The following is a 24,926-nucleotide window of genomic DNA, read 5'->3' on the forward strand; positions in this document are numbered from 1 at the left end:
AGCCTCATGGTAACAGGAGAGTTGCTCACGGTGTCTTTGCTGTGGGGTCCCTCACTGGCATTTGTTTCCCTGGATCGGTTTGCTCTTTAGCATTCCGCAGGCACCACTGGCTTCTTGCCTTCAGCTCTCATCCCAAGATTAATTGAAGATGCCGAAAGCATATAAAAAGAGAACAGAAAGTGAAGTTGAAAGGGCAGAGAATTTGCTGGATATTTTCTAAAATCCCTCCTCCATTAAAAGCTTGAGTGTCTTTAGAGATTTCAGCTCCAGAGCTTTGACTTTCTCATTCAGCCTGGTCCCTATGCACATCCTTGTTGCTGGGTTACATACAGGAACAGGGCTGGCTGTGTCAGAGCCGGGAGAGTTAGAGATCTGCTTGATAAGGTTTCTGAATTTCTCTCTCTAACAGCGAGTCACATACCTGCTGAAATGATTGTTCCTCAGGGCAGTTACCTGGAATCTACCTTTAGGTCAGTGATATCACCCTTGCTAAGGGAAAATTATCTCAGAACTCTGTAAGGTGAGGAGCCTCCCAGCAAGGCCCTGTCATACAGAACCACGATAGAATGTCCTTGCAAAGGCATTGCCTATATATCCCACCTAAAAACCCAGAGGAAGCAGAAACTCTTGAACTTCCTGTGGTGGGTATAGTTCTATCAATACCTAGGACTGGAAATCAGCTGACATGCTCCAGTATTGCCTTCCAGTTGTTAAAATATTGAAATACTTCCTTTTTTTTTCCCTTTGGCTTCTGGCCTGTACAGGGATTTGAACCCTTGACCTTGCACTCTTTGGTAAATAGTTTTATCTTTGAGCTCCCACGTGTCTCCCATCCCTCTGCTCATAATTAAGTCTGTTAAGAGGGTCTTATCTCAGGTAATTTCATGAGTAGCTACCTTTCATGCAGCGGCATGAGTTTCCTTTGCTGAACCCACTTTGTTTCCAACTTTGCATTACCAGTAGGTCTGCTTGGTGCAGGGCCAGGCACAGCTCCAAGTGCCACAGATGTAACCGCCCTGCTCACAGACTGCACTGTTGGCTGACTCTGATTTTGGATGGAACCTCCAGGCAATTAAGACACAGAACCCTTCTGCCTGTGGCAAAAACATGCCCGATCCTTAAAGGTCACATGTACCTTTATGCTTGCTGGTCACACAGGATCCAGGTTGTATATACATATAACAGAAATGACCTGTCTGAGGCTGGCCAGTTAGTTCAGGTGATTAGAGCATGGTGCTGTTAATACCAAGGTCCAGGGTTCAATCCCTGTATCGGCCAACTGCAAAAAAAAAAAAAAAAAAAAAAACCTGTAGAATCTTCTTTTAATTTCACCCCTTCCGCCACTGAGTCCAAGCATAGGGGACTAATTTTTATAAAAACAGTAACATTTTGCTGCTTTTGTTATTCATTCACTAAATATTAGGTGAGAATCTACTGTGCTATTATGTGTCAGTCACTGTGCTAAGTGCTGGACATCCAGTAGTGAATAAAACAGACCTTGTCTCTACTTTCATGGAACATACAGTCCAGTGCGGGAGATAGATAATAAAGGAGGCTGCTGTGGCTGGAGTGTCGTTAGGTCATCTGAACATGGGTTGCATTTCATCTAATGGAAACTGCATAGATGCAGTGGGTGACTTCTGGTGTGTTGCATACTTACTGAACGTATCTACATTGCTAACGTAGTGGAGTGCGTGGCATCAGTATTAAGGGAGTAAAGCATAAGGAGTGATTACTTCTTGTATCCAGTCAAGATCTCAGAGAGGTTGAGAACTATTTTAGATTAGGGAAAGAAAGGAAGGAATGAGAAATGATAGTGATAATATGTTCTAATAATTGGAGATTAGATGTTCTGTTTTTAAAAGATGGTCATAACTTCTGACCAATCTGTCATCTGTAGGGAATAGAATTTCCCTCATCTATGCTGCTTCACTTCTTTGCCCTTGTAACCAAGTGAGTTCAGCCACCCCTATTTTGAAAATCATAATTCATGTCCCTAAGACAGTCCAGCAGACCATTCTACTTGTCAGTATTAATTATTTTTGCTCTATCTGTCCTCCTTGCTTGATTTTTCTTTTTATTGAGTTATAATTTATACACAGTGACATGTACAGTCTCAAATGTACAGTTCAGTTTTGACCCATTCATATATTCTTTTAACCCACACTCCTTTTCATTTTATTTTAAAAATCTTGGAATCCTCTTAAGTGATGAACATTTAGGTCCAAAGGCAGATTTTTGGAAAGGAATCCTCTATTTAGTCCACTGACTGTGCCCCCACTCCATTCTCATCCAATCCTTTCTTGAGTTCCCAATCTCCACAGAGGACTTAAAAACCATAAGAACATTTTGTAATCCCAGCTTTCTAAAACCTAACAGAGAGATTTTGTCATCTGAAAACAAGGGGAGATTAAGTGCAGAATTTGATTCTGACAACAGCAGAGAGGAACAAGCTAGACGAGAAACATCACAGAGAATTAATTCAAGCACCACTGTGTAAACGCTCCACAGCCCTTTTCAAGACTCTAAGCATGACATACAGTCTTGGTCAGGAAAGAACGGTTTTTAAAGGAGTTTGCTACAGGAACATGGCGTTATCAATCTGAGAGATGTTAAATGAGAGATCCATGTACATTTTAGGAATTTTGCCCTTCACTCTGCCTTACACCTTTTTTTTTTTTTTTTTTTTTTTTCTTAAAGATGACCGGTAAGGGGATCTTAACCCTTGACTTGGGGTTGTCAGCACCACATTCACCCAGTGAGCTAACCAGCCATCCCTATATGGGATCCAAACCCATGGCCTTGGTGTTATCAGCACCACACTCTCCCAAGTGAGCCACGGGCCGGCCCCTGCCTTACTCCTTCTGAATGGATTTTCTTGGAAATGAGATATAAAGACAGCTAAATGTACTGTTCTCTCTAAATGATGCAGTGGTCCCAGACCCACCTTTTCTATTTAGCTGCCGTTATATGCTGAGATGTTTTTCCAGTGCTCCAAAACAGCTCTTCTTTTGAATAATTTTCACTAACAGTTATATAGTCAAATGATATAACAACATGTAATTATTTAATAATTACAATTTGTGTAACACTTAAAGGCAAGTGAGACACTTCATGTGAAAGTGCTTTTAAAGCTATAAAGGTATGTATAATCCAAAAGGATTATTTTAAAATAATTTCTATATGGCAGGATACTTTGTAGCAAGTACATTTCCATTCTATCTCACAATCAGTGAGGCAAGCCATTCTGATTTTCTTTTTTTTTTAAGTTTTTAATTTTTAAATTTTTATTGATATTATTCTCATTTTCCACATCCAAGACTTTCCATGTCTTAATGATGGTATGACGATAGTTCAAAAAGTTCACAGAAAAATAGAATTAAAGGATAATATAAATCTTTCCACAAACTTTTTGAAATATTTCTGTATTTCTGAAATATTTCCTGAATCAGACCTAGCCCCTATATTTAGTCCTCATTACCTCCCTACAATACTTCAAATCCATGAAGAGAGGCATTATATTCGCTTATGTACTGCTCTATTCCCAGCACCTAGTACATGGTGAGCACTCAATAATTTTTTGTTAAATGAGTGAAACTAATTGGTTTTGCCTTCACTTTCCTTCCAGTCCACCCCACAATGCATCGGCATTATCTTCAGAAACAGTTCTGTTTGCATCTTATACAAACTCAAAACCTTCAAGGATTCCCCAGTGCCTATAGAACAAAGTACAAACTCCTGAATGTCACATTTAAGATCCTTCATGGTCCAGTTCCAAACCACCTTTCTATGCCCATCTCCATGCCCTTATTCTCTCTCCTCCCTCAACTGCCAAACGAGTCCCAAACACACTATACAGGTTCACATTCCCATGCCTGTACTTAAGCTATTCTCTCTGCCCGGAATGACCTTCCTTTTACCCTCCTTATGCATCTGGAGGGATTTCACTTACTCTTCAAAAAGTACCTCAAATATCACCTCCTCCAGTGCTTTCCCTAACTCCTCTAAAGGTTTATATTTGGTTGCTCCCATACAACACAGCTTGTAATTCCCTTATTGCCTATTTCTCATTATATTATAGTTGGTTTTCTCCTCTATTTTTGCAAGTTCCTTGAGAGCAGGAACTGAATCTTCCCATTCTTTAATAAACATCTCCTGAATCTAACCACTCCCTACCACCTCCATCAATTCTCATTCTAGTCCCAGCCACTATCACCTCTCACCTGTACCATGGAAGAGCACCTGACTGGCTCCATATTTCCATACTTGCCATCCCACAGTTGACATGCTGTAGAGCAGCCAATTATGCTTTAATAATGTCAATAATCATATGCCTCTCCTCTACTACAAACCTAGTGGCTTCCTTCACACTTAGAAGAAACCCAAAGCCCTTGATTATTTGGCCCGGCCTTCCTCTCCAATTTCATCTTAACCACTTTCCCCCTTGCTCACTCCACTCCCCCACCCCCTTTTCTCTTTGCTTCTCCTTGAGCTTACCAACCTGATCCCTCCTCAGGACTTTTAAACTGTCTCCCCTCTGCAAGGAAAGCTCTTTTCCCAGATATATACATGACTTGCTCCTTTACTTCATTTCATTTCTGCTCAACTGTTTCCTCTCTAATCACTATCTAAAATAGCACCCTCTTGGCACCAGTTATCAAAAGATAAAAAAAAATTGGCATCCTCCAATAAGCCCTACTCTCTTACCTATTTTATTGCTCTTTATGACACTAAATACCACCAGTTTGCCACCATTCATTTTCCATGCATTTATGTATTTGTTTATTTGTTCTTGAGGATAGAGACTTTGTTTTGTTTGCCAGCATGTCCCCATTACCTAGAACAGTGCCTGACAAATAACAGGCACACAAGTATTTCTTGAACAGATGGATCAATCTTAGTATTCTGGGTGCCTAACGCAGTGCCTCATTGTATAAATATTTGTTAAATAAATGACCAAATTAATAAATTTTACAAATGAAGTGGACTCCTGGCATACATCTGGGATATGAGTGCAGGTGTGCTACATGAACATAATTTTGATTTATTTACTTTGATAATCATAGGGGATGTAACCCAGTTCTTCACTTTTTCAGAAACTAGTTGCTGACAGAGGTCTTACCCAAGAATATTTAAGGAATTTCAGAAAAGTAATCAAGCATGGCACAACAGGGATTTAGAATACCCATCAGCCCATTGCCTCTCATCAGCTCCTGAGGGATTCTAGGGATTCTGATAAGGTACTTTATCTCCTGTGATTTATATTGAACATACATTCATTTTTAATCCTGCCAGATACTGATTATTCTTTTTTTTTTTTTTTTCTTTTCTTTTCTTTTTTTAAAGATGACCGGTAAGGGGATATTAACCCTTGACTTAGTGTTGTCAGCACCATGCTCACCCAGTGAGCTAACCGGCCATCCCTATATGGGATCCGAACCCGTGGCCTTGGTGTTATCAGCACCACACTCTCCCGAGTGAGCCAAGGGCTGGCCCCAGATACTGATTATTCTGAGGGCAGGAACAGGTGAAACATTGATTGACCCCAAACTCTGAGAGGGTGAACCCTTTATGCCCTGCACATCTGAGTGGACATTGCAGTGAGGCTTCAGAGCTTCTGCACCTCTGCCTACCTCGGTATTTGTGCTTTAGGAACCTGAGTGGCTTCAATATGGCAATTTGGTCCCTTACAGTGGGTGAGCTGGGGAGAAATTCACCACACTTTCCTTGTTCACTCTGTACTCTGGACAGTTGCTTTCCCTGCCCATCCTGTTTTTCTTAATTCCTTGAATATGGGTAAGTAAAGGAAGCAGACATTGCAGAGAACACTTGGCATGAATAAAGTGTAATGTTGACAACCTGTCCATATATCTTTCTAATGAGGCTAAGCAGTGACCAGACTGTGGATGGCCCTGGGGCCAGAGGCCAGAACAGGGATAGCCTGGGACACCGCTCCCCACCCCCCACCCCCAGCTCTAATCTCAAGCATCTCATTACCAAACAAGAGTGGTAGAGGGGGCCTCATGAGGTACAGAGCGCAGGGAACTGGCTTAACTGCATGTGTGCCCTGCCAAAGCATTGGGCTATAGGCCTTTAATATGCATGGTGTCATCCGCTGTTACCAAGGAGTTAGTTATGATTATCATTTGCATTTTACAGAAGAGGAAATCAAGGCTCAGAGAGGTTGATGACACTTGACCAAGTTAGCCAGATGGTAAGTGGCAGATCTGGGATTCAAGATTCAAACCCGGCCTGTGTGACTCCTTGGCTGCCTACCAGTAGCTTGAATTTCTCTAGCATCTAGAAGGGCATGAAGGTGAGGGAGAGACAAGAGCTGGAGGAGCAGCAAATGGGTCCTACCTGAGACTTGATCATCGCTAGGTGCTGCCCAGTCCACGTAATTCAGATGCCACTTTTTTTCTATTCTGAGAACTGAAATTCTGTAGCTGTTTAACCCGGGTCATCCTAGTCCAGCTGCGTGGTATTGGGAGTGGATGAAACGTCCCATAGAGTGCAGCCTTTCCTTCCAGCAGTGCCCTTGCACGCCATTCTGGCTCCTGCGTTGGTACATGGTGATGCCATAGAGTGCCTTCATGCTCCTTGGGTCTCTAGTTCTTCCTGCACTTCTTTTGTCCTCATTGTGAAAGTTCTACCCCTTAGGGAGTGCACCCTGCCTGCATTTCTGAAGGTTCGGGAGGTCCAAGGCACTATAGGATAAGGCGTGATAAGGGATGCTGCTGGTTCTAGCAGGGTATCAGCCTCTTTGGGGCCCATTGCCAAGACCCTTCCCTAGCGCTCCGGGCTCCGCGCCGCAGCGCCCCCTTGGCCGCCAGGGGCCGCCCCGAAGCGGGGCTCACCGTGGGCGGGGCGGGAAAAGGGGCGGGGCGCGGCGGTACCTGGGCCGCCCCGGAGCAGGGGGTGGGCTCTCGGGGGACAGCCGGCTGCCCCCCCACAGATCTGCACCACCAGCCGCCGGGAGCTCGGGCTCCGGGCGTAGAGGCTGCGCTGTCACATGGGCGGCGGCGACGGGGCCGCATTTAAGCGGCCGGGGGACGGCGCCCGCCTCCAGCGCGTCCTCGGGGTTGGCTCCCGCCGGGCGCCCGGCTCCCTGCCCGCCGGGGGCCCCGCGCCGGGCCGCACCGCGCCGCCCCCGCCGGGCCATGCGAGCGCGGGCCCGGCCGCGATGAGCTCGCACATCGCCAAAAGCGAGTCCAAGACGTCGCTTCTGAAGGCGGCGGCGGCGGCGAGCAGGGGCAGCCGGGCTCCTCGGCACGGCCCTGCCCGGGACCCGGGGTTGCCCGGCCGCCGACTGCCCGGCGCCTTCCCGGGCACGCCGCCGTCGTCCGGGGACCCCAGTTCGCGGAGGCCCCTGTGCCGGCCGGCGCCGCGAGAGGAGGGCGCGCGGGAGAGCCGGCGTGGGCTCCCCCAGGCGCACTGCAGGCCCCGGGAGGCGCTGCCGGCCGCGGCGTGCCGACCTTTGCCGCCGTCGCCGCTGCCGCCGGCCCGCGGGCGGGATGGGGAGGAACGGGGGCTGTCTCCCGCGGTCGGCCTCCGGGGCTCGCTGCGAGCCCCCGGCCGCGGGGACTCCGCTCCAGCCGCCGCGTCCGAGGCGGACTCGTTCCTCCACCGGCTGCACCCCATGCTCAGCTCCGCCTTCGGCCAGGTAAGGGCCGCGCCTCCCGCCCGCGCTCCTGGGAAAGGCGCTCGGGACCCTGCCGCGGCCGCGCGTCCACGGCCCTCTTCCCGCTGGCCGTGGCCCCCCACGGGTCACGCCTCGGCTCTCACCCTGTCCTGCCCCGGCCCAGCGCCCCTGGCGGCACTCCTCCTCCCCCGCGCCTGATTCAGCACCCTGTGCGCTGTCCACGCTCCGGGCCTCTTCTGGGCGAGGCACCGCCGCCAAGCCTGCCTCACGCCTGCCGGAATCGGACAGTCCTGGAAGAGAGAGACCTGCACAGCCCCCCTGGAGATTTGCAAGGGTCAAAGCAGGTGGCGCCAACCCACTCCTCTGGCCTCTTGACTAGTACCGCTAAGGAGCGACCCAAGAGAGCAAAGGGTTTGGAGTCTGGGGGGTCAAGAGAGGGGATGAGGGGCCCTTGCCATTGCCTAGGCTGTCCCCAAAGGCCTGGGGAAAGTTAGGAGACTAAAAAATAGGAAAGAGAGGAGGTGTCTGGTAGGCACGGAGGGGCTGTACAGAGCTGTGTCTATAACCCGAACTTTTGAGTATTTTAAGTAGATTGTCACTACCGGGATGCCATTAGAATGGCAGCTGGGCAGTTGCTGGGTTGTTGGACGTGGAATAACACCCAGAGAACCCTAGCCTGAGTTGGTGAGCATTCTAGGGCCAGAAAGGCCACTAAGAGGTCACCAGTAGTTCCTTTTGTTTACCTCAGGCCTTTCCCTCAAGGGTCCCAGGCAGCTGGGCACCTGCCCTTTAACAACAGCTCTGTAGTCACAATGTAGGTCTACAGTTGGGGCTGTGCTGCTGGCGAGAGAGGCTCAGGAGAAAGGAACCTATGAACTCCTGAGCAAAAGCCAGGATTTTCTCTAGCTCTGGGTCTGTAACCAAGTCAAACTCTGGCATAGCATTGAGACAGTTCTGCAGCAGCCAAGGAGGGGTTTAATGCAAAGGTATGATCAGAGTGTTTGCATGATGTGAGGGGGAAGGGGGGGTGAGAGTTTTTGTGCTAGGATCTAGCGTAAAGAAGCCGTTTCAGGCTCCTGGCTTGCCACGTTGGATCAGAATTCCAAGGAGGCCGTGTGTATTTTGCTTCAGATCTGCACGTTTCTTTTCAAAATACTACTCCACAGCGGCTGATGCCAGCGGAGGTCTGACATGAAGGCAGCTGCACATGGATTCGGGTTGCATGGGGCTGCTGTGGTGGGTGGTAGGGCAGCAGTGTGTGGCTTTGTTCCTGCAGGGAGCCTTTGTTAGCTGAGTGAGCTGGAAACAGTTCTCCGGAGTAGAGATTTGGATGCAGAGCTGTGAGAGTTAGTGAGGTGTCATGTGGAGGAAGAAGTTCACTGCAGTCGCTTGTTTTTTAGTGAGGAGGTGTGGGCTGTAAGGGCAGGAGTGGTCTGTGGGTTGGGGCTGTGTTGTTGAATGGGTGACACCAATTCATTCATTTATCAAATATTTATTGAATACCTACTTTACCCAGATATTTGCTGGACACTAGGGAGACAGCAGTGAACAAGATAGCCAGGGTTCTTACAATCTAGCAGTTTGGAAGGGTAGGTCACTGGCTCAAAATCCTACACTTTCTGGTCATTCAGTTTGCTGGTGGTCTGACTCAGCTCCTGTAAAAAGAGCCCTTTCTTTTCAGTCTTGCAAAATTTGCCTGCATGGGCCCTTTCTGAGCTCAGAGCATTTCAGCTACATGCTTTTGTTCCTCCTCCTAATTTCTCCGTCATTAAATGAAGAATATTCTCCTGCCCAATGTTCTGAAATATCACCAGGGTCACCTGAGTCAGGAGGAGATAAAAGATCCCATCAAATATTTACTACTTCCTTCTGGAAGCTCTTGCTTCTTGGAGCTGCAGGCTTTTCTTTCTTTAAAGCCCAGCACATTCAGTTTGGGCTTCCTGCTGACTCCTCTAAGGCACTGGCTTGAACAACAGCAACAAGCCCAGGCTAGGACTTTCGTGTCAGAGCCTCCAGTCTCCTGTGATAGAGGGAAATTAGTTTTCCTTCCCTTCTCTCTTCATTGAGGTTTCTGTCCTCAGAGACAGGTTTGGGACCAAGAGAAGAGAAATGGGGTTCTGAATATAGAAACTTGAAAGTATCTGAAGATAGGTTCTGCTTAAGGCAAAATATAGCCCTGGGGAAGTATATTTTCCATGTTTCTCAAGTTCTCCCTTTTTTTTTTTTTTTTTTTTTTTTTTGCCTTAATTGCTTAACCTCATTAAGCCTCTTTCTTTACCTGCAAAATGGGGATAATCACAGTGCCTCAACAGGTGTTTGGGAGATTAAATGAGATATGGAGATACGTATAGAGCTTGGCCCAGTGCATGGCACAGAGCAAAGGCTCTATCAGTGTTAGTTATTATTGTTGTTGTTGTTATTATTATCGATTAGCCACCAAGGGCTTCTTTCCATTTGATATAGTCAGGGAGAGCCAGAGTTCAAAGTGAAACTGAAGGTACCAAGATAGTCTCCTACATTGGGGGAGATAGGAATTAAGATTTTTCCAGTGACCTCATAGAGAATCATTATTGCCTGCATGGAGGTACTGTGGCTTTGAGACTAAGGCATGGGATGATGGCTTGGGAGGTAGCAGAATTGCAGGTTCTTTTTTTTTTTTTTTTTTTTTTTGTGGCTGGCTGGTGTGGGGATCTGAACCCATTACCTTGGGTCTATAAGGCTGTGCTCTAACCAACTGAACTAACCAGCCAGCTTATGAGTTGCAGGTTCTAATCCCAGCTGTGTTGCTTTCTATATCTGTGACCTTGGGCATGTTATTTTCTCCCTCTGGTCTCGGTTTCTTCATCCAGAAGTGAGATTGACAAAAACTACCTTGCAGAGTTATTACAAGGATTACACAAGATTAAGTATATCAAGTTGGTTAGAATGTGGTGTTATAACACCAAGGTCAAGGGTTCAGATCCTCATACCAGCCAGCTGCAAACAAAACAAAACAAAACAAAACAAAAAGGATATCAAATGCCTGGCTCATGGTAGTTGCTGGGTAAAGGGCAGCCTTCATTAATATTGCTGTTATTAATAGAGTAATTAAATGAGGACCTGGGTAAGGTATTTTGAAAGCTGCTTCTGAGCCAAGTGAGGAAGGCTACTAAAGGAAGGAACTGAATATCAAAGGACCTTCCCAAGTTCCCTTTTTGTGGCCAGCTAAGAACATACCACCCAGCTGCCTAGAGAGAAGATGTGGTATCAGAAACTAACTCAGAATAAGTACGACCTGGGGATTTGGGTCTTGAGAGATTATTTTAAGAAACAGGCTTTCTGCTCCTTACCTAAGTTTAAGAAGAAACACCCCTGGTAGAGGAGGCAGATGCGAATAAAACCCACAGCTCTGTCTCATCCCTTCCCCCTTTCCAGCTATAGAGACAGCTCTTCTGATTTGGATAGGCTAGCTTAGTTCCCATACTGCTTTGCACATAGCAGGATCGCAGTATTTAATGAGTGAATGAATAAATGAATGGTATCGCCAGGCTCTGAACTTCAGAGGTTTCTTGGTTCCTGTGGTTTAGATGGGGAGAAAGGCCAGGATGGTTTGGATCCTAAAAGATTCAATGCACTAGGCCTATGTCCCTAAGATAAAGGCTGTGTATATTCCTCACTACTGCCCTGGCCAAGTCTCTGCCTACTTCTCTCTGAGAGGGCTTGGAGCCCCTATTGCCTTTCCTCTGAGGCCTGGGGAGGGTGAAAGAGAAGGTCAGTATGTGGTTAACATCATAGGTGATAGGAGTGGCTGGGAGTCAGTTTGGCGAGAGTCCTCCAGGATGTCTTGCGTTTGCCTCCAGTTGTTTTGGGGAAGCAAGTAGGGTACTTGAGACCTCAGTCTAGAGACGACTAAACAGTGGACAAAGTATCTTCTTATCTTCACAGCAACCTTGAAGGTTAGCATTATCACCCCCCAACTTTAGAGATGAAGAAGGCTCAAGGGAGATTACTTGTCCAATGGTCACATAATAAGTAAATGGCAGGAATGCAAAAAGGATTGTGGTCTGCCTGTCTGCAAACATACCTGCTTGTGCTGGTTTAGTGGGAAGTCACATCCTTGTGTTCCCTATTTGTCAGAAGCATCCACAAAGCACTTCTCATGTTATGACCTAGCTTCTCCCGAGTGTCTTAGCACTGGGCTTTCATCCAAGTTCAAATGCTGGTGATAGAACTGATAAGGGCCAAAGGCCAGCCTTCCTCCTAATCAGGAATAATCAGCAACGGGTTTATCCTTCTCATCCCTCTGATCGTATTATTCCATTCCATTCCAGAACTCAAAGTGTGGCTTCAGGGACTGCTGCCACAGTGGATAGGGATGCGGGGGTGGGGGAAAATGTGACGTGCTTCTCTCCTTAGAGGAAGCCCCACTGTTCAGCCTTTTTTTTACTGCCTGCTGAAGGTCAAGCCATCTGCCCCACCTGCCCAGCTCAAGTTAGCTTAAGTAAGTTCTGAAGTACTAGGTCTGAATCCCTGGATTCCTTGCTGCCCTTAAGTCTCAAGTCATTGTCAGTCCCCACTTGCACCCCAAAGGAGGATGGGATTTCTTCAAAGGGCATGGCTTTTCCATAGGGGCCTGTTTTTGCTGTCTCCTGTTTCCAAGGACAGAAACATCCTAAGGTCGACAAGCAGGTGCTCTGCCTAGGGTTGGCCTGCAGGGGGCAGGAGCCACCAGAGTAGATGCCACACCTGGCCCTTTAAGACCAATGCTGGGCAGGGGAAGGGGGCAGTGTGCCAAGTCCGTTGCATGTATTATCTCATTACTCCTCTCAAGAGCCCTATGGGAGGTGCTATTAGAATCCCCATTTTATAAATGAAAAAACTGAAGCTCAGAAAGATCAACACGTCCTCAATGTCACACAGTTACTAAGCAGCAGGCAAGATTTGAACCGACGTCAGTTTGAATCTCCATTCCAAGCTCCTAACCTCTACATCAGTAGTACTCAGAACTGCTGCAGGTAGAATTGCCTGGGGAGTACTGAAGAAAACCGATGTCCAGAGCCCACCTAAACCTAATCAGAATTTCTGGGGAAGCTCCCCAGTGATTCTCATGTATAGCCATCATTGAGAACCTCTGCTTTATGCTGTGCTGCCTTTAAATGTATCTAGCCATTCAGATGATATGAATTGGGTTTGTACTTGGAGCCTAACCCATGCTCCCTTCTGGGGTCCCCAATGAGCCCTATCTTTTCAAAAGAGTCTGCAGACGGTCCGTTTTCTAGATTTTTGTTGACAAGTCTTCCTGATCTCCCAAGACCAAGTCACATTCCCCTCTCTCACCTTCTCAGAGTTCTTGTATTTCCCCTTCACAGCATTTATCTGAAATGTAACTAAGTAATTGTGTTTCTAGCTCTTTCATACCTCTTGCCCGGCCGCTAGAATATAAGGTCCCCGTGTTTATCTAGTTTTCCACAGCATTCCCAGAGCCAAGCACAGTACCTGGCACATAAACATTGGACAAATGATACTTCTTTTTTCCGTTTTAGTAATTACTTATCAAGTACCTATTATGTACCACACTTTCCCACGTATGTTTTATAAGCAAGATCGGGGAAGCCCCATTTTCCAATGGAGGAAACTGAAGCTGAAGACGAGTGGGTGGTCACCCAGTCAGAAGCTGGAAGTGCCAGGACTCAACCCCAGGCCTCCCCACCCTTCCCATTCATTGGAGTCCATTGACCCTGACCCCCTCCGCGCAGTGCTTCCTTTATGCCCTGTTTCCGTGAGACGTGTCTTTGAAGAAGGCATTTATGTTGGCTGCTTGCTCTTCCCGTTCCAGTTCCCTGGCGTCTTCAACCGCTTTCCTGCCCTTTAGGCATCAAAACCACCCTCCTCCAGGCTCCTCCCTCTGTCCTCAGGGGGTCGCCCCTCCTCCATCTCCCCCTCCAGAGGTTTGGCCCAAATAAGGCTGCTGAGTAACTCCGCTGATTAAACCATTCCGTGGTCGTCAGCAGCAGCAGCACCACAGTCATCAAGAGCTATCCTGGGACCTCCTTCCAGCTCCCTAAGAGCCAGCCTGTGGCACCTCTGGGCAGCGCACCCACCTGTCTCCCTCAGTGGGGGTTCTGACTGACCACCCAAATCTGGACAAAAGTCCCTGGGAAAGGAGGCATTCTGGGCTGAAAACTCTTTGAGCTATGTGTGTAAGAGCTGGTTGCACCAGGGGCCTCCCAGTCTGTCTCTGGTGCCCCCTGCTGGAAAAGCTGGGTGCGGGGAGACAGGGACACTTCCTCTCTTGGGGTATCTATGGTTCAGGCTGTAGGTCTCAATTGGTATATCTGAGACTTGAGATGAGTTCCTATCAAAGCCGGAACCCAGAAGGACGAGATAGAGCTAGTCACCTAAAAGGTTCCAGCTGTGGGACCTTGAAGACCTCTTTGTAAAGGGCTGCGCCTCTGTTCTGTGCCCCAAGGAAGCCAGTGTAACATCCTCGCTCAGGATGAGGCAGAGGACGAGAGGTCGAAGACCTTGCTAATGCCCTGTGTGCCAGTGCTGCCTCCATCATGCCCCCCTCAGGGCCATCTCTTGGTTTCCCTTGGGTCGGAGTGATCTCAGCTGTTAGCCAGCTGTGCTTTCAACCCCGGAGCCTCATCCCATTTCAATGACACGACAAGGCAAGTGTGAAAAATGGAGCGTGATGGAGATGTCACAAGATCTCCCAGGTCCTCAACTGGAGCCGCCTGCTCTCGATCCAACTGGAATTGCCACGGGGCAATGAGGATGCTCATCAGACTTACTGCTCTTCAGAAGGGGCAAACATCTCCCTAGGTGCTTGTGTCTGTGTACATGCATGCGTGTGTGTGTGTGTGTGTGTGTGTGTGTGTGTGTGCGCGCGCGTGCACACACACACAAGGTTGGGAGCTGTGAGGTACCCTGGCTTTGGGGGCCCAAACTAGCCTGCTTCCCCTTGTGGGTCTGCTGGCCTAATTCCCAGCTGCAGCTGCCATTCTGGGCCCCTCTCCATGAGGCAATCTCCCTGCAGATTTGGCAGCATGAAAAGGAGGGGCTGAGGGAAGGGGAAAGAACCAGAGAGAGAGGACTCAGCTCTAATCTGATGTAGATGATCCGGCAGCCTTCTCCAGCCTTGGCTGCCCTCTGCCATCAGCTATCTGGGTGATTTTCTCTGTGCCCACACACTCCCCATCTGCCTTCATCTTCTTAAGAAAGTGCCCAGAAAGTTAAACCCACATACACAAATACACACACAATCCACCAAAAGAAAAAAAAAAATCAGAGAGCAGGAGCAGGCAGACGAGTAAGAGAGCACGCGCGCAAGAGAGAGAGGCTCAGATCAGTCCTGGAGGAAGCGCAACACAGACAGAGAGAGGCTGGGGTTGGCAGTGGCCAGGACTAAGTTCTCTGGGCCCCCAAGGAGTCTCCTTCATGGACCCGTGGATCCCAAGAGGGGCTGCCTCAGCTTAGGATGGGCAACTGTGTCAAGTCTCCACTGAGAACTCTCTCGAGGAAGGTATGTTTCTGGAGTTCCCAAGACCTGGGACTGGGGATTGGGGTGTCTTGCCTCAGAGGGTGGGTACTGAGGAGGTGGGTATCTGAAGCTTGCTACCCTTCCCATGGGTACTGTCCAGAGCTGCTCTCCTGTTCCTACCTCCAGATATCCTCCTATCACAGTTTTCTATGTCCTAAGCTCTGAGCTGAAGTCGGGATTTAGAGCTGCATGTTGGGAGGAGGGTGTGTGTTTGGGAATTTGTACAAGATTTAGGAAAGAAATCATGTAGCTTTGGGGCTTCTGTGTTGTAATATAAAAAGTGTGGATCCTTAGGATATCAGTGGACAGACACCCTGGAAACTGCCAGGATCAGAAGACCCTTCAAGACTAGGGGCTGGCTTATTCATCTCCTTTGAGGGTCTGTGACCTTTTCTGGTGGTCGCTAAACCTTCAAAATTATGGGTTTTGAAGTAGAGCCCATTGTTACTGAAAGGAACTAACCAGGGTATCTGCTTCCACACCCGATAATTCTTGAGCTGGGTCAGAGAATGTCAAGTAGAACCAGGCTGGTTCACACCCCAGGATTGTTTCCATTAATAGGATGCCAGGAGATATGCTGAGCATAAGTGTATATAAGTTACTTTCTATTGTGGATTTATTGCTTATACATTAGGATAATATTCTTTTGTGAGATTTCTTTTTGGAAAGCAAATAATGACCTCTAAAGCACTTTTTATGTAAGTCTGGGCTTGCATCTCTAGGGTTTTGCTTCAGGTGGGCCCTGCCTGTATTTGTAGCCCTCTTCAGGCCATAGAAGAGACTCGTAGATATTATCTAAATGAAGAAGGAATGATAGGGATGTTTTCCTTCAGTTCTTCTATTTTCCAGACAAGGAACTTGATGGCCACTCAGAGGGGTTAAGTGATTTACCTAAGGCCTCAGGTTAGCTAATGGTGCCTCTACCCCCCAACTTCATCCTACCTCTGGTCAGTTTGACAGCCTCTCAGTTTAGGACAATTCAGGCTTTTCTGCTTGTCGTCTCCCTCATTTAGCTAAGCTGCTCACATCAAATTCTTTTTAATCTTTGCTGTTCCTTGGATCCTTCTAGGGCCGATTGTTTCTTCTGTACACCCCTCCCCTCCATAATCTGTCATCTTCTTAAGGGAGTCTTCTGCATCAGAAGTGGCCTCATGCTGTTTCAGAGAAGCAGAAACTGATCTGAATTAATGTAGAGGAACACAGGGCCAAAGTCCTTGTAATGAGTTCTGTTCAGAGCTTGAAGAGATGAACTTGAGAACAAAAATTATCCTTCTGTCCCACCCACCCACCTTCCCTTACACAGCAGAGTTCTTAAGAGTCAGACTACTCAGTTCTCCTCTTTTCAGCCACGTGACCTTGGGCAAATTATTTAACCTCTCTTTTCCTCAGTTCCCTTGTCCATCAATTGGGGATACTAATATCTACCTCCTAAGGTGATTGTGAGAATTAAATGAAGTAAGAATTAAATGAATGATTCAGCACAGTGCCTGGCATATAGTACTCAACAAATGTTAGTGTTATTGTCATCATAATTTTCCATTCTGGGTTTTAGGGAAGAGAGATGGAGGAGAAAAGGAAAATAGGAGAGGTTTTGAGTTCACAGGATAAGGTAAAGTATCGTGAAACTTATTGCATCCAATTTCGTGTTTTTAAAAGAATAGTAATAATTGCTTTGTTCCTGAATATCTTCAACATATCTAGCATCTGTTATCTCATTTGTTCTTTTCCACTAAGTAGTTCTCTTGGCTCTTTTGTAGAGAAAGGAGCTGGACTCAGACATAAGAGCCTACCTAAGGCCACACGGTTGACAGGAAGCAGAGCTGGGATTTAAACCCTGGTCTGTGTGAAATCAGAGCTGGTATTTTATTTTTATTTATGTTTCCCTTATGAGAGGCTGCCTCTCTCTTTCTCCTGCTGTCAGAAATGTTATTCATAGATTCCTGAATCTGACCTTAGAGTCTAGTCCGAATTCCCACCCCATGAAGCAGTCCCCTCTCCCACCTCATCAAGGGCTCACTCATTCAACTTCTTTAATACCGTCAGTGAGACAAGGCTTTGACTTGCTTACTCTTGGCCAGCTTGTGTTGTTAGAAAGCTGTTAGGCCATGAGGCATGCTGGCCCCTCCTGTTGCCACGCCACACTTAGGAGATGTCCCCTTTGTGCCAGGAGACATTGTCAGCCTGTGGGCCACTGCCCACTTGGCTTCCTGAATGATAACTGGAGAACTGGTAATGGTGAGAGGCAGCCTGCTCCAGGCCCTGTGCTGGACAGGACCAGGCTGTCAGGTGCCATTACTGGCCAGAGAGGAACTGCAGCCTCCTGGGTAACTTGGTGCCAGGCAGCATTATGATCAAGAGGTGCACTGGAAATTCCCCAGCCACCACTGATTTATTCTTCGTGGGAACAAATCCCTCTCCATCCTCATTTCTTTTCTGACTAGCAGATGTTTCCCCAGTTCCTCTGGAGCCAAAAGTAAAATGCCTTCTGGCACCTAGCATCTCTTAAGTTGCATTGTCCTCACCACCACCAGTACCATCATCATCATTGTGTCATCATCATCATCACTGTTGTTGTCGTCATCATTTTTTTATCACTATGGCAACTCCATTTATTCGGCTCTTACCATGCTCTAGGCACAATGCAAACACTTTCTGTGTGATAGCTCATTTATTTCTCATAAGAATCCTGTGAGTGGACATGATTATCCCTGTTGTACAGAAAAGGAAACTGGAGCACAGAGAGGTGAAGTGACCTGTCCAAGGTCACACAGCAAGCAAGTGGCAAAGGAAAAATTTGTCCAAAGCCAGCGTACTAAACTGCCACTCAGAATTCTGCATCACCTAATGCCTCTCCTTCCTGGGTTGTGCTCACTCTGAACCAAGTGCACAAGATTTAGTCAGAAACTAAAAGGCTGATTCTCTACATCTCCTGAGACTGTCTCCTGGGGTTAAGACACTGTCTACCTCAAGGCTTTCTTTGATCCACCCTCATTTGGGAGGGTCTCTCTTGTTCTGCCCTACCTTTAGCCTAGGTCCCAGAAGTCTGAGTGAGTGCAGCTGAGGCTCTGAGTCTTACTTCTTTGGGACATCAAACCAGAATGGGCCTTTGGTCTGCCTGACATCCCTCAAGTTCTGAGATTACCTAAAACTGATCCTTGCTGTACTCACTGAACTTGAGCCTTGGGCTGACTTTCTTCGCTTTGGGTCTGAGTTGCTGCTTCCCCTTTGAGGAACCAGAATACTGCCTCTCCCTCTCTAGAGGCTTAAGAAGTTGGGTGTCTCTGTTGTAGCCCCAAAGTGTGGGGCTTTTGGGAGAAGAAGTACAAGAGGACAAGGTGGCAAGGGGTGAGGGGGTGGGTGGTTTTGTTTCTCGGCCTGGGAGAACAGGCTGCCCCTAGGTGTTGGAATCTTCTCCTAGGCATGGCCTTCTTTGAGCTGGAGGAATCCAGCTGGAAGTGGAGTGAAGCAGGGCTGGAAGGGGAGGGAAGAGTACGCAGCTCTGGGATTCTTGGACAAAGTCAGCCCTCAGGCTTTCATTTACCCTATCTCTCCTTGGGAAGGAAGGTTCTACTCCAAATCCCCACACTGAGAGGAGGCATCCAGGCTCAGGGCTGAAGGCAGAGTGCTGTGACCTGGACTCTGGAGAGGCACTGGGCATCCTGGGGAGGCTGGGATAGAGCCGAATATTGTGTCTGGATGCTGCTGTTGTCCTAAGGGGACGGTCTGTGGGCAGTGCTAACTTTTTATAGCTGCATGGGAACCTTCAGAAAGGAGGATGGGTTGGCCAGGGCCTGGGAGTGGAGCTATATTTGGTAAGCTGAGAAGGCCGCTGCCTCAGCCTCTAGAGCTCTGGCAGGCTGGGCCAGGCAGGGAGCCAGGGAAGGCGGGAGAGAGGAAAAGAACCTCTGGATGTCAGTGTCTAGTCTTGAGGTCGCAAACTAGGCGAAATTCGATGCACAGATGTTTCTTGTTTAGCCTACTCAGTGCTTTAAATCAGGAGATCTGGCAACACTGGGCTGGAGTTAAGTAGCACTGTCCTTTCAGAGGGGGCACACACTCTCGATTTTGCCCCAGTCCCCACTTCTTACACCTGCCCACTTCATTTATGTCAGCGATGGTGCCTTATTTGCAACCTCCTGTCTGCAGATCAGCTGAGCCTCGTCTCCGTGTTGCCAGCTCCGATTGCCCTCACAGCCTTCCAGTGCACATCCAGCTGGGGTAGGGGCAGAGTCAGTTTGGGAGCTGGAAAAAATGACTTAGCCCGGGTATTGAACTGGGACATTTGGAGCATTTAAGGAGAGAATGTTGTTCTATTAGGCTCTGAGTGAACACTTCCCATTAGTTAGAACAGAAGCCTCCCTCTGTCTGCTCTCTTCTGCATGCACATGGGTGTTGTGATTCTATGCATATGAATGTGTCAGTATGTGTGTGCATGTGTATGCATGTGCCATGCAGTGGGTATCACACCTAGCTCTCCCTGGAACATCTGTTTCAGTCAAGGATTGGAGACTCCATCTGTTGGACCAATTTGATGCCTGCCCTGTGCATCCTGAAGGCTCTCTGAACCCTACCACTTGCGTCTCAAGGGTCTTCTCTTGAGGAGAGCCTCTTCTGGGGCCAAGAGGGCCCAGTTGGACAGGAAGGTGATGCCCTGCCTCTCTTTTGTATTTGCTGGTGCTGGCTGAAGATGCGCCAGGAGGAGAAGAGCAGCTACATGGTGGTGCAGATGAGTGACGAGGGGCTGGCGGCCGGCGCCGAGCTCCCTGGACCACTCCTGATGCTGGCCCAGAACTGCGCTGTCATGCACAACCTGCTGGGCCCTGCCTGCATTTTCCTGCGCAAGGGCTTTGCTGAGAACAGGCAGCCTGTACGTAAGTTGGCCCAGGGGAGCACACTGAGCTTGGCTTCACCTGGCATGAGGAGGTGTTGGGAAAAAGAGGGATCCTGTACATAACAGTCCCTGTCCCCCAGTGAATACACCTCAAAGCCCCAACTTGTGAATCTGATCCCCAAAGTTTCTCACTCGTGGCTGCAAAGTGATGGTGAGTCCATATCTACCAACAAGAAATAATAATGGCAAATAAAGTTTTTTGAGCACTTACTATGTGCCCGGTGCTGTTCTAAATGTGTTGGTGGATTGCCTCATTTAAGCCTCAGAGAAACTAGAAGACAGGTACTTTTATTGTCCCCATTTTACAGATGAGGAAACTGAGTTGGACAGGTAACATGCTTAAGGTAACAGCTAGCCAGAGGTAGAGGTGGCATTTAAACTCAGGTAGTCTGGGCTGGCCCGTGGCTCACTTGGGAGAGTGCGGTGCTGAGAACACCAAGGCCATGGGTTCAGATCCCATATAGGAATGGCTGGTTAGCTCATTGGGTGAGCATGGTACTGACAACACCAAGTTAAGGGTTAAGATCCCCTTACTGGTCATCTTTAAAAAATAAATTAATTAAAAATAATAAATAAATAAACTCAGGTAGTCTGACTCAGGAGCCTCCTTTGCTCTTTTTTTTTTAAAGATGACCTGTAAGGGGATCTTAACCCTTGACTTGGTTTTATCAGCACCACACTCTCCCAAGTGAGCCATGGGCTGGCCCTCCTTTGCTCTTAACAATTTTGTATACACGGAACTATTTGGTAGAACTTTCTATGACGATGGAGATATTATAAAATCTGTGCTGTCCAAGGCTGGCTGGTTAGCTCAGTTGGTTACAGAGAGGTGTTATAACACCAAGGTCAAGTGTTCGGATCCCTATACTGGCCAGCCACTAAAAAAACCACAAAGTAATAAAATCTGTGCTGTCCAATACAGTAGCCAGCTACATGTGGCTATTGACCACTTGAAATGTGGCTAGTGCAATTAAGAAACTGAATTATTAATTTTTCTTCATTCTAATTCAAATTTACATGTGGCTTGTGGCTACTGTATTAGATAGCCTCCTACATGTATCTGAATTGTCACGGGGATGAGGGTAATAATGATGTTACAAACATTTATAGTGTGAAAAAGAAAAACCTTAGACAAGTTAAACTGAACAGAGTTTAACTGAGCAAAGAAGGATTTGGGGATCGGGTAGCTCTCAGAACCAGAACAGGTTGTAAGAACTCTGGCCTGCAAGGAGGTCAGGCAGCATTTATGGACAGAAATATGGAAGTGAGGCACAGAGACAGCTTAATTGGTTACAGCTCGGAAATTTGCCTGATTTGAATCAGTTGGCCACCCGCAATTGACTTAAACTCAGCCACTGAAATTGACTGAGACTCAGTTATGTGCTACAAGAGTGTACTCCTAAGTTAGGCTTTCAGTTAGTTTACATATGAAGTCAGGTTACAGTTTGTCACATCCTCAGGACCAAATTTTGCTTGTTTAACAGTAGGTTCCATTTATTGAACGCCACATGCTAAACACTTTACATAGCTTGTCTCACAGAATGCTCACAAAGGCCTTGTGAGGTGTGTACCTGTATTGACACATTTTATACATAAGGAAACTATGGCTTAGAGAGCAGAAGTGACCTGCGCAAGGTCCCATAACTAGGAAGTAGCAGATCTGGGCTTTGTACACAGGTCTGTCTGACAGTAGGGCCAACCACATAAATTGGGGAGAAAGAAGTGTGCATGCACTCCGTTCCCAACTGACCGCCTGAGCTGTGCTGCACAGTTTCCCTGCTACATCAGTGGGTATCCCTGGCTTCACCCCCAGAGCACAGTGCACATACACCCACTGCTCCACATGGGGGAGTGTAATCCAAGGACCAGCCACTAGGGCTCAGCAGACCAGGTCCTGCCGCAGGCACACTGTGAAGGGGGACCTGGCTTGGCTGATCCCTGGGTTCTGGGTTTCCAAAAGTGTGGAAGGGGCTGCAGTGGGGTCTGAGGCACCCATTCCTCCCCAGTCCTGCAGGACTGGGCTCTGGAGAAGTGGCAGGCCACTTGAAGCCTGATGGGTGGAAAAGGGCTTGTGAGGGCCAAGCCCGTGGCGCACTCAGGAGAGTGCGGCACTGGGAGCGCAGCAACGCTCCCGCCGCGGGTTCGGATCCTATATAGGAATGGCTGGTGCACTCACTGGCTGAGTACCGGTCATGAAAAAAAAAAAAAGAAAAGAAAAGGGCTTGTGATATCTAAGTAGCTGGTCCTAGTGGGTATACTCTGCACGTATGTGTACATGCGTATACCCCGCTTACTCACTCACTTTCAGTTACTTGTGGTATAACACATTGCAAAAAATGTCCTTTTTGGTCACACCAGAACATCTAGGAACATGTGGGTATGGCCAGGAATAGGAGTGGACATACCCTTGCACCATGCACCATGACAAGCTTTTTAAGTGAAAGTCCACGCAGACATCTCCCAGAAACATGCATCCCTTCAGGTGATTCCTACACTTAGCTAGAAATGCCGCCTTGATGACCTGTGAGCTTGTAGCCTATTCATTCCAAGCTCACACACACTGTCAACACTGTCCTGCCACAGATAGCCACCTGTGAGCTCTGGGTCCTATGCACCTGGTTGTCCCAAGGAACTGCTGTTCCTTTCCTTTCTAGATGATATCCAGATTTTCCGGTGCCAGTGTCTCTTGCCCTGGGGCCAGTGTGGAGGGCGTGGGCAGCCACTGTCTCTACCCACCCTGGCCCTGTTGGCTGGAACAGCCTGTGTGCACAGCTGAGATGCCTCACACTCACTGTGGCATGCCTGCGTGTCTGTGTTCAGGATAGGTGTGAGCCTCCTCAGGGCGGGCACACCTGCCTCATGTTCTTCTGACCAAAGGCAGAGAGCTGTAGCACTTGGGCAGATGGGCCCTGTGGACCAGTTTTGGACCAGTTTACAAACCAGGCCCAGCTGAGCAGCTGTATCCATTTTGTGCCAGTCTATCTGCCTTCTGGGCAGGCCTGGGGCCACTGGCACCTCACCAACCTGAGCCTGGCCCATGCTGCCTCTGGGTCTGCTCTCTGGAGACTTCTCTGCCATCTGTTCTGATGCCCAGACTCAGGGTTTCCTTGACTCCCCAAGGAGACCTGGACACTGCTTGAGGCTGGAGTCATGTGCTTTGGACCTTGGTAGTGGCCAGAGACACTGGCAGCCACCAGGGTCCTATGCTGTGTCCTGTGACAGAGCAAGGTGTAGGGATGGGAGTCAACTGTGCCCAGGAAGCAGGGCACAGCCCCAGTTCTGCCTCCACCTCTCCTGGCTCCTCCTCTTCTGCTTCCTCCCTCTCGAGCTGCCTGCCTATTTCCAGTTTTCTTGCCCCTCCAGCCCCTCTTCGCCCATTGCCTTGTAGTCCTCTGCTCCCCTGCTCTTCCTCCTTTCACTGGGTGGCACGCTCTTCTCTCTTTTGTGACCTCCCCTGACCCTGTTTTATTTACAGGTTTTTGCCTCCAGACCAACTCTGTTCCCCAACCCATACCTGTGGCTGGAATAAATGGAAGGGGGCACAGAGGTTCTGTGCCCAGGCTGGGTGGGACTGCTGCATCCTTGGGCATCTCCTGTCGAGGGCCCAAGAGCTTCCATGTCTACAGGAGAAGTGGGGCTGCACTTTTTCCCCTCAAGGACGTGATACAGACACACCTCTGCTGTGTCACTATAACTTCCCACCCAGTGCCTGCTGCTACTTGGATGGCCCCCAGATTGGGCACTTTGTGACTTCTAGGTCCCTTGTCACTGTTAATGGGACGTGTTCTTTTGTTTCAGGACAGATCACTGCGACCAGAGGAGATTGAAGGTAAAACTGTCAGCTTAAGGGAAGGAGGTGCTCAGTGCTCCTAGAAGGTGCAGGGAGGGAGGCTCGTGGGATGAGAGGCCTCCTGGGAACAGGGTCTGGCACAGAGCAGGGCGTCTCTGTGAGCCAGCCATTAGAGGAATGAGCAGGGAGCAACAGAAATGCCCCAGGGTCCTGGGAAGCTCCTGGATCCCTCTCTCCAAACTTGTGGGTCTTGGGCTGCCTGTGCCCCCAGAGGTTCTGCGGGTTCTACCCGCTTCCACATCAGCCTTTGTTTGTTTCCCTAGAGCTCCGAGAGGCCTTCAGAGAATTTGACAAGGACAAGGACGGCTACATCAACTGCCGGGACCTGGGCAACTGCATGCGCACCATGGGCTACATGCCCACCGAGATGGAGCTCATTGAGCTGTCCCAGCAGATCAACATGAACCGTGAGTCCCTCCACTAGGTGCCTCCTGCCCTCTGGTCCTTGCCCTTGCAGTCCTCTGCAGCCAGACAGGCCTAGGACACAGGCCTGTGTCCACCTCTTCCCAGCTCTGTGACCTGGGGCAAACTACTCACCCTCTCTGAGCCTCAGTTTCCTCACTTGTAAAATGAGGGTGGTAATAGGGGGAGTACAGCATGGGAAATAAATTAGGGAATATATGTAAAATAGCCCAATACCTGGCTCATAGTAAGAATTGAACAGAGACGTGCTGTTATTATTGTGTTTCTCTCTGTCTTAGTTTGGGTTCTCCCCTAAGCAAGCCTGAGACAAGGATGTGAGAGCAAGTGGTTTATCTGGCAGGTGAAGGAAAGCATTGGTAGAGAATAGGGAAGTGAGACAGGGGAGGAGCCCACACAAGGTAGACTCTCAAGCCAGCTACCACTGTGGGTGACTATAGTCTTTCATGCTGGGGAACTCAAGGAGTTGGTATAGAATGCCCACCTCAAAGTTATCCCCCAGCCCCACCTCTCCTGCTGGGTATTTATCCACCAACTCCTGTCAGTCACTGAAAGCTGTTGTGAGCAGGTGTGTGAGTGCCAGTTCAGCTCTTCTGCTTGC

The 24,926-nt window shown here is 48.4% G+C and overlaps 1 protein-coding gene across 2 annotated transcripts in view; it reads left to right on the plus strand.

Moving 5' to 3' along the window:
* CABP1 (calcium binding protein 1) overlaps window positions 1-24,926 on the plus strand; it is a 55,130-nt gene that overhangs the window by 24,764 nt on the left and 5,440 nt on the right. The window contains exons 2-4 of one of the 2 annotated variants that reach the window (XM_063086700.1): window positions 19,852-20,031; window positions 23,854-23,884; window positions 24,169-24,312. In XM_063086700.1, coding sequence (XP_062942770.1) covers window positions 19,852-20,031; window positions 23,854-23,884; window positions 24,169-24,312 — 355 coding nt within the window. Of the gene's footprint in view, window positions 1-7,012; window positions 7,664-19,851; window positions 20,032-23,853; window positions 23,885-24,168; window positions 24,313-24,926 lie in introns of those variants that run through there. The other variant, XM_063086699.1, reaches the window with a different exon arrangement.

This window comes from Cynocephalus volans, chromosome 2 (genome assembly GCF_027409185.1).
Source record: "Cynocephalus volans isolate mCynVol1 chromosome 2, mCynVol1.pri, whole genome shotgun sequence".
Lineage (NCBI taxonomy): Eukaryota > Metazoa > Chordata > Mammalia > Dermoptera > Cynocephalidae > Cynocephalus > Cynocephalus volans.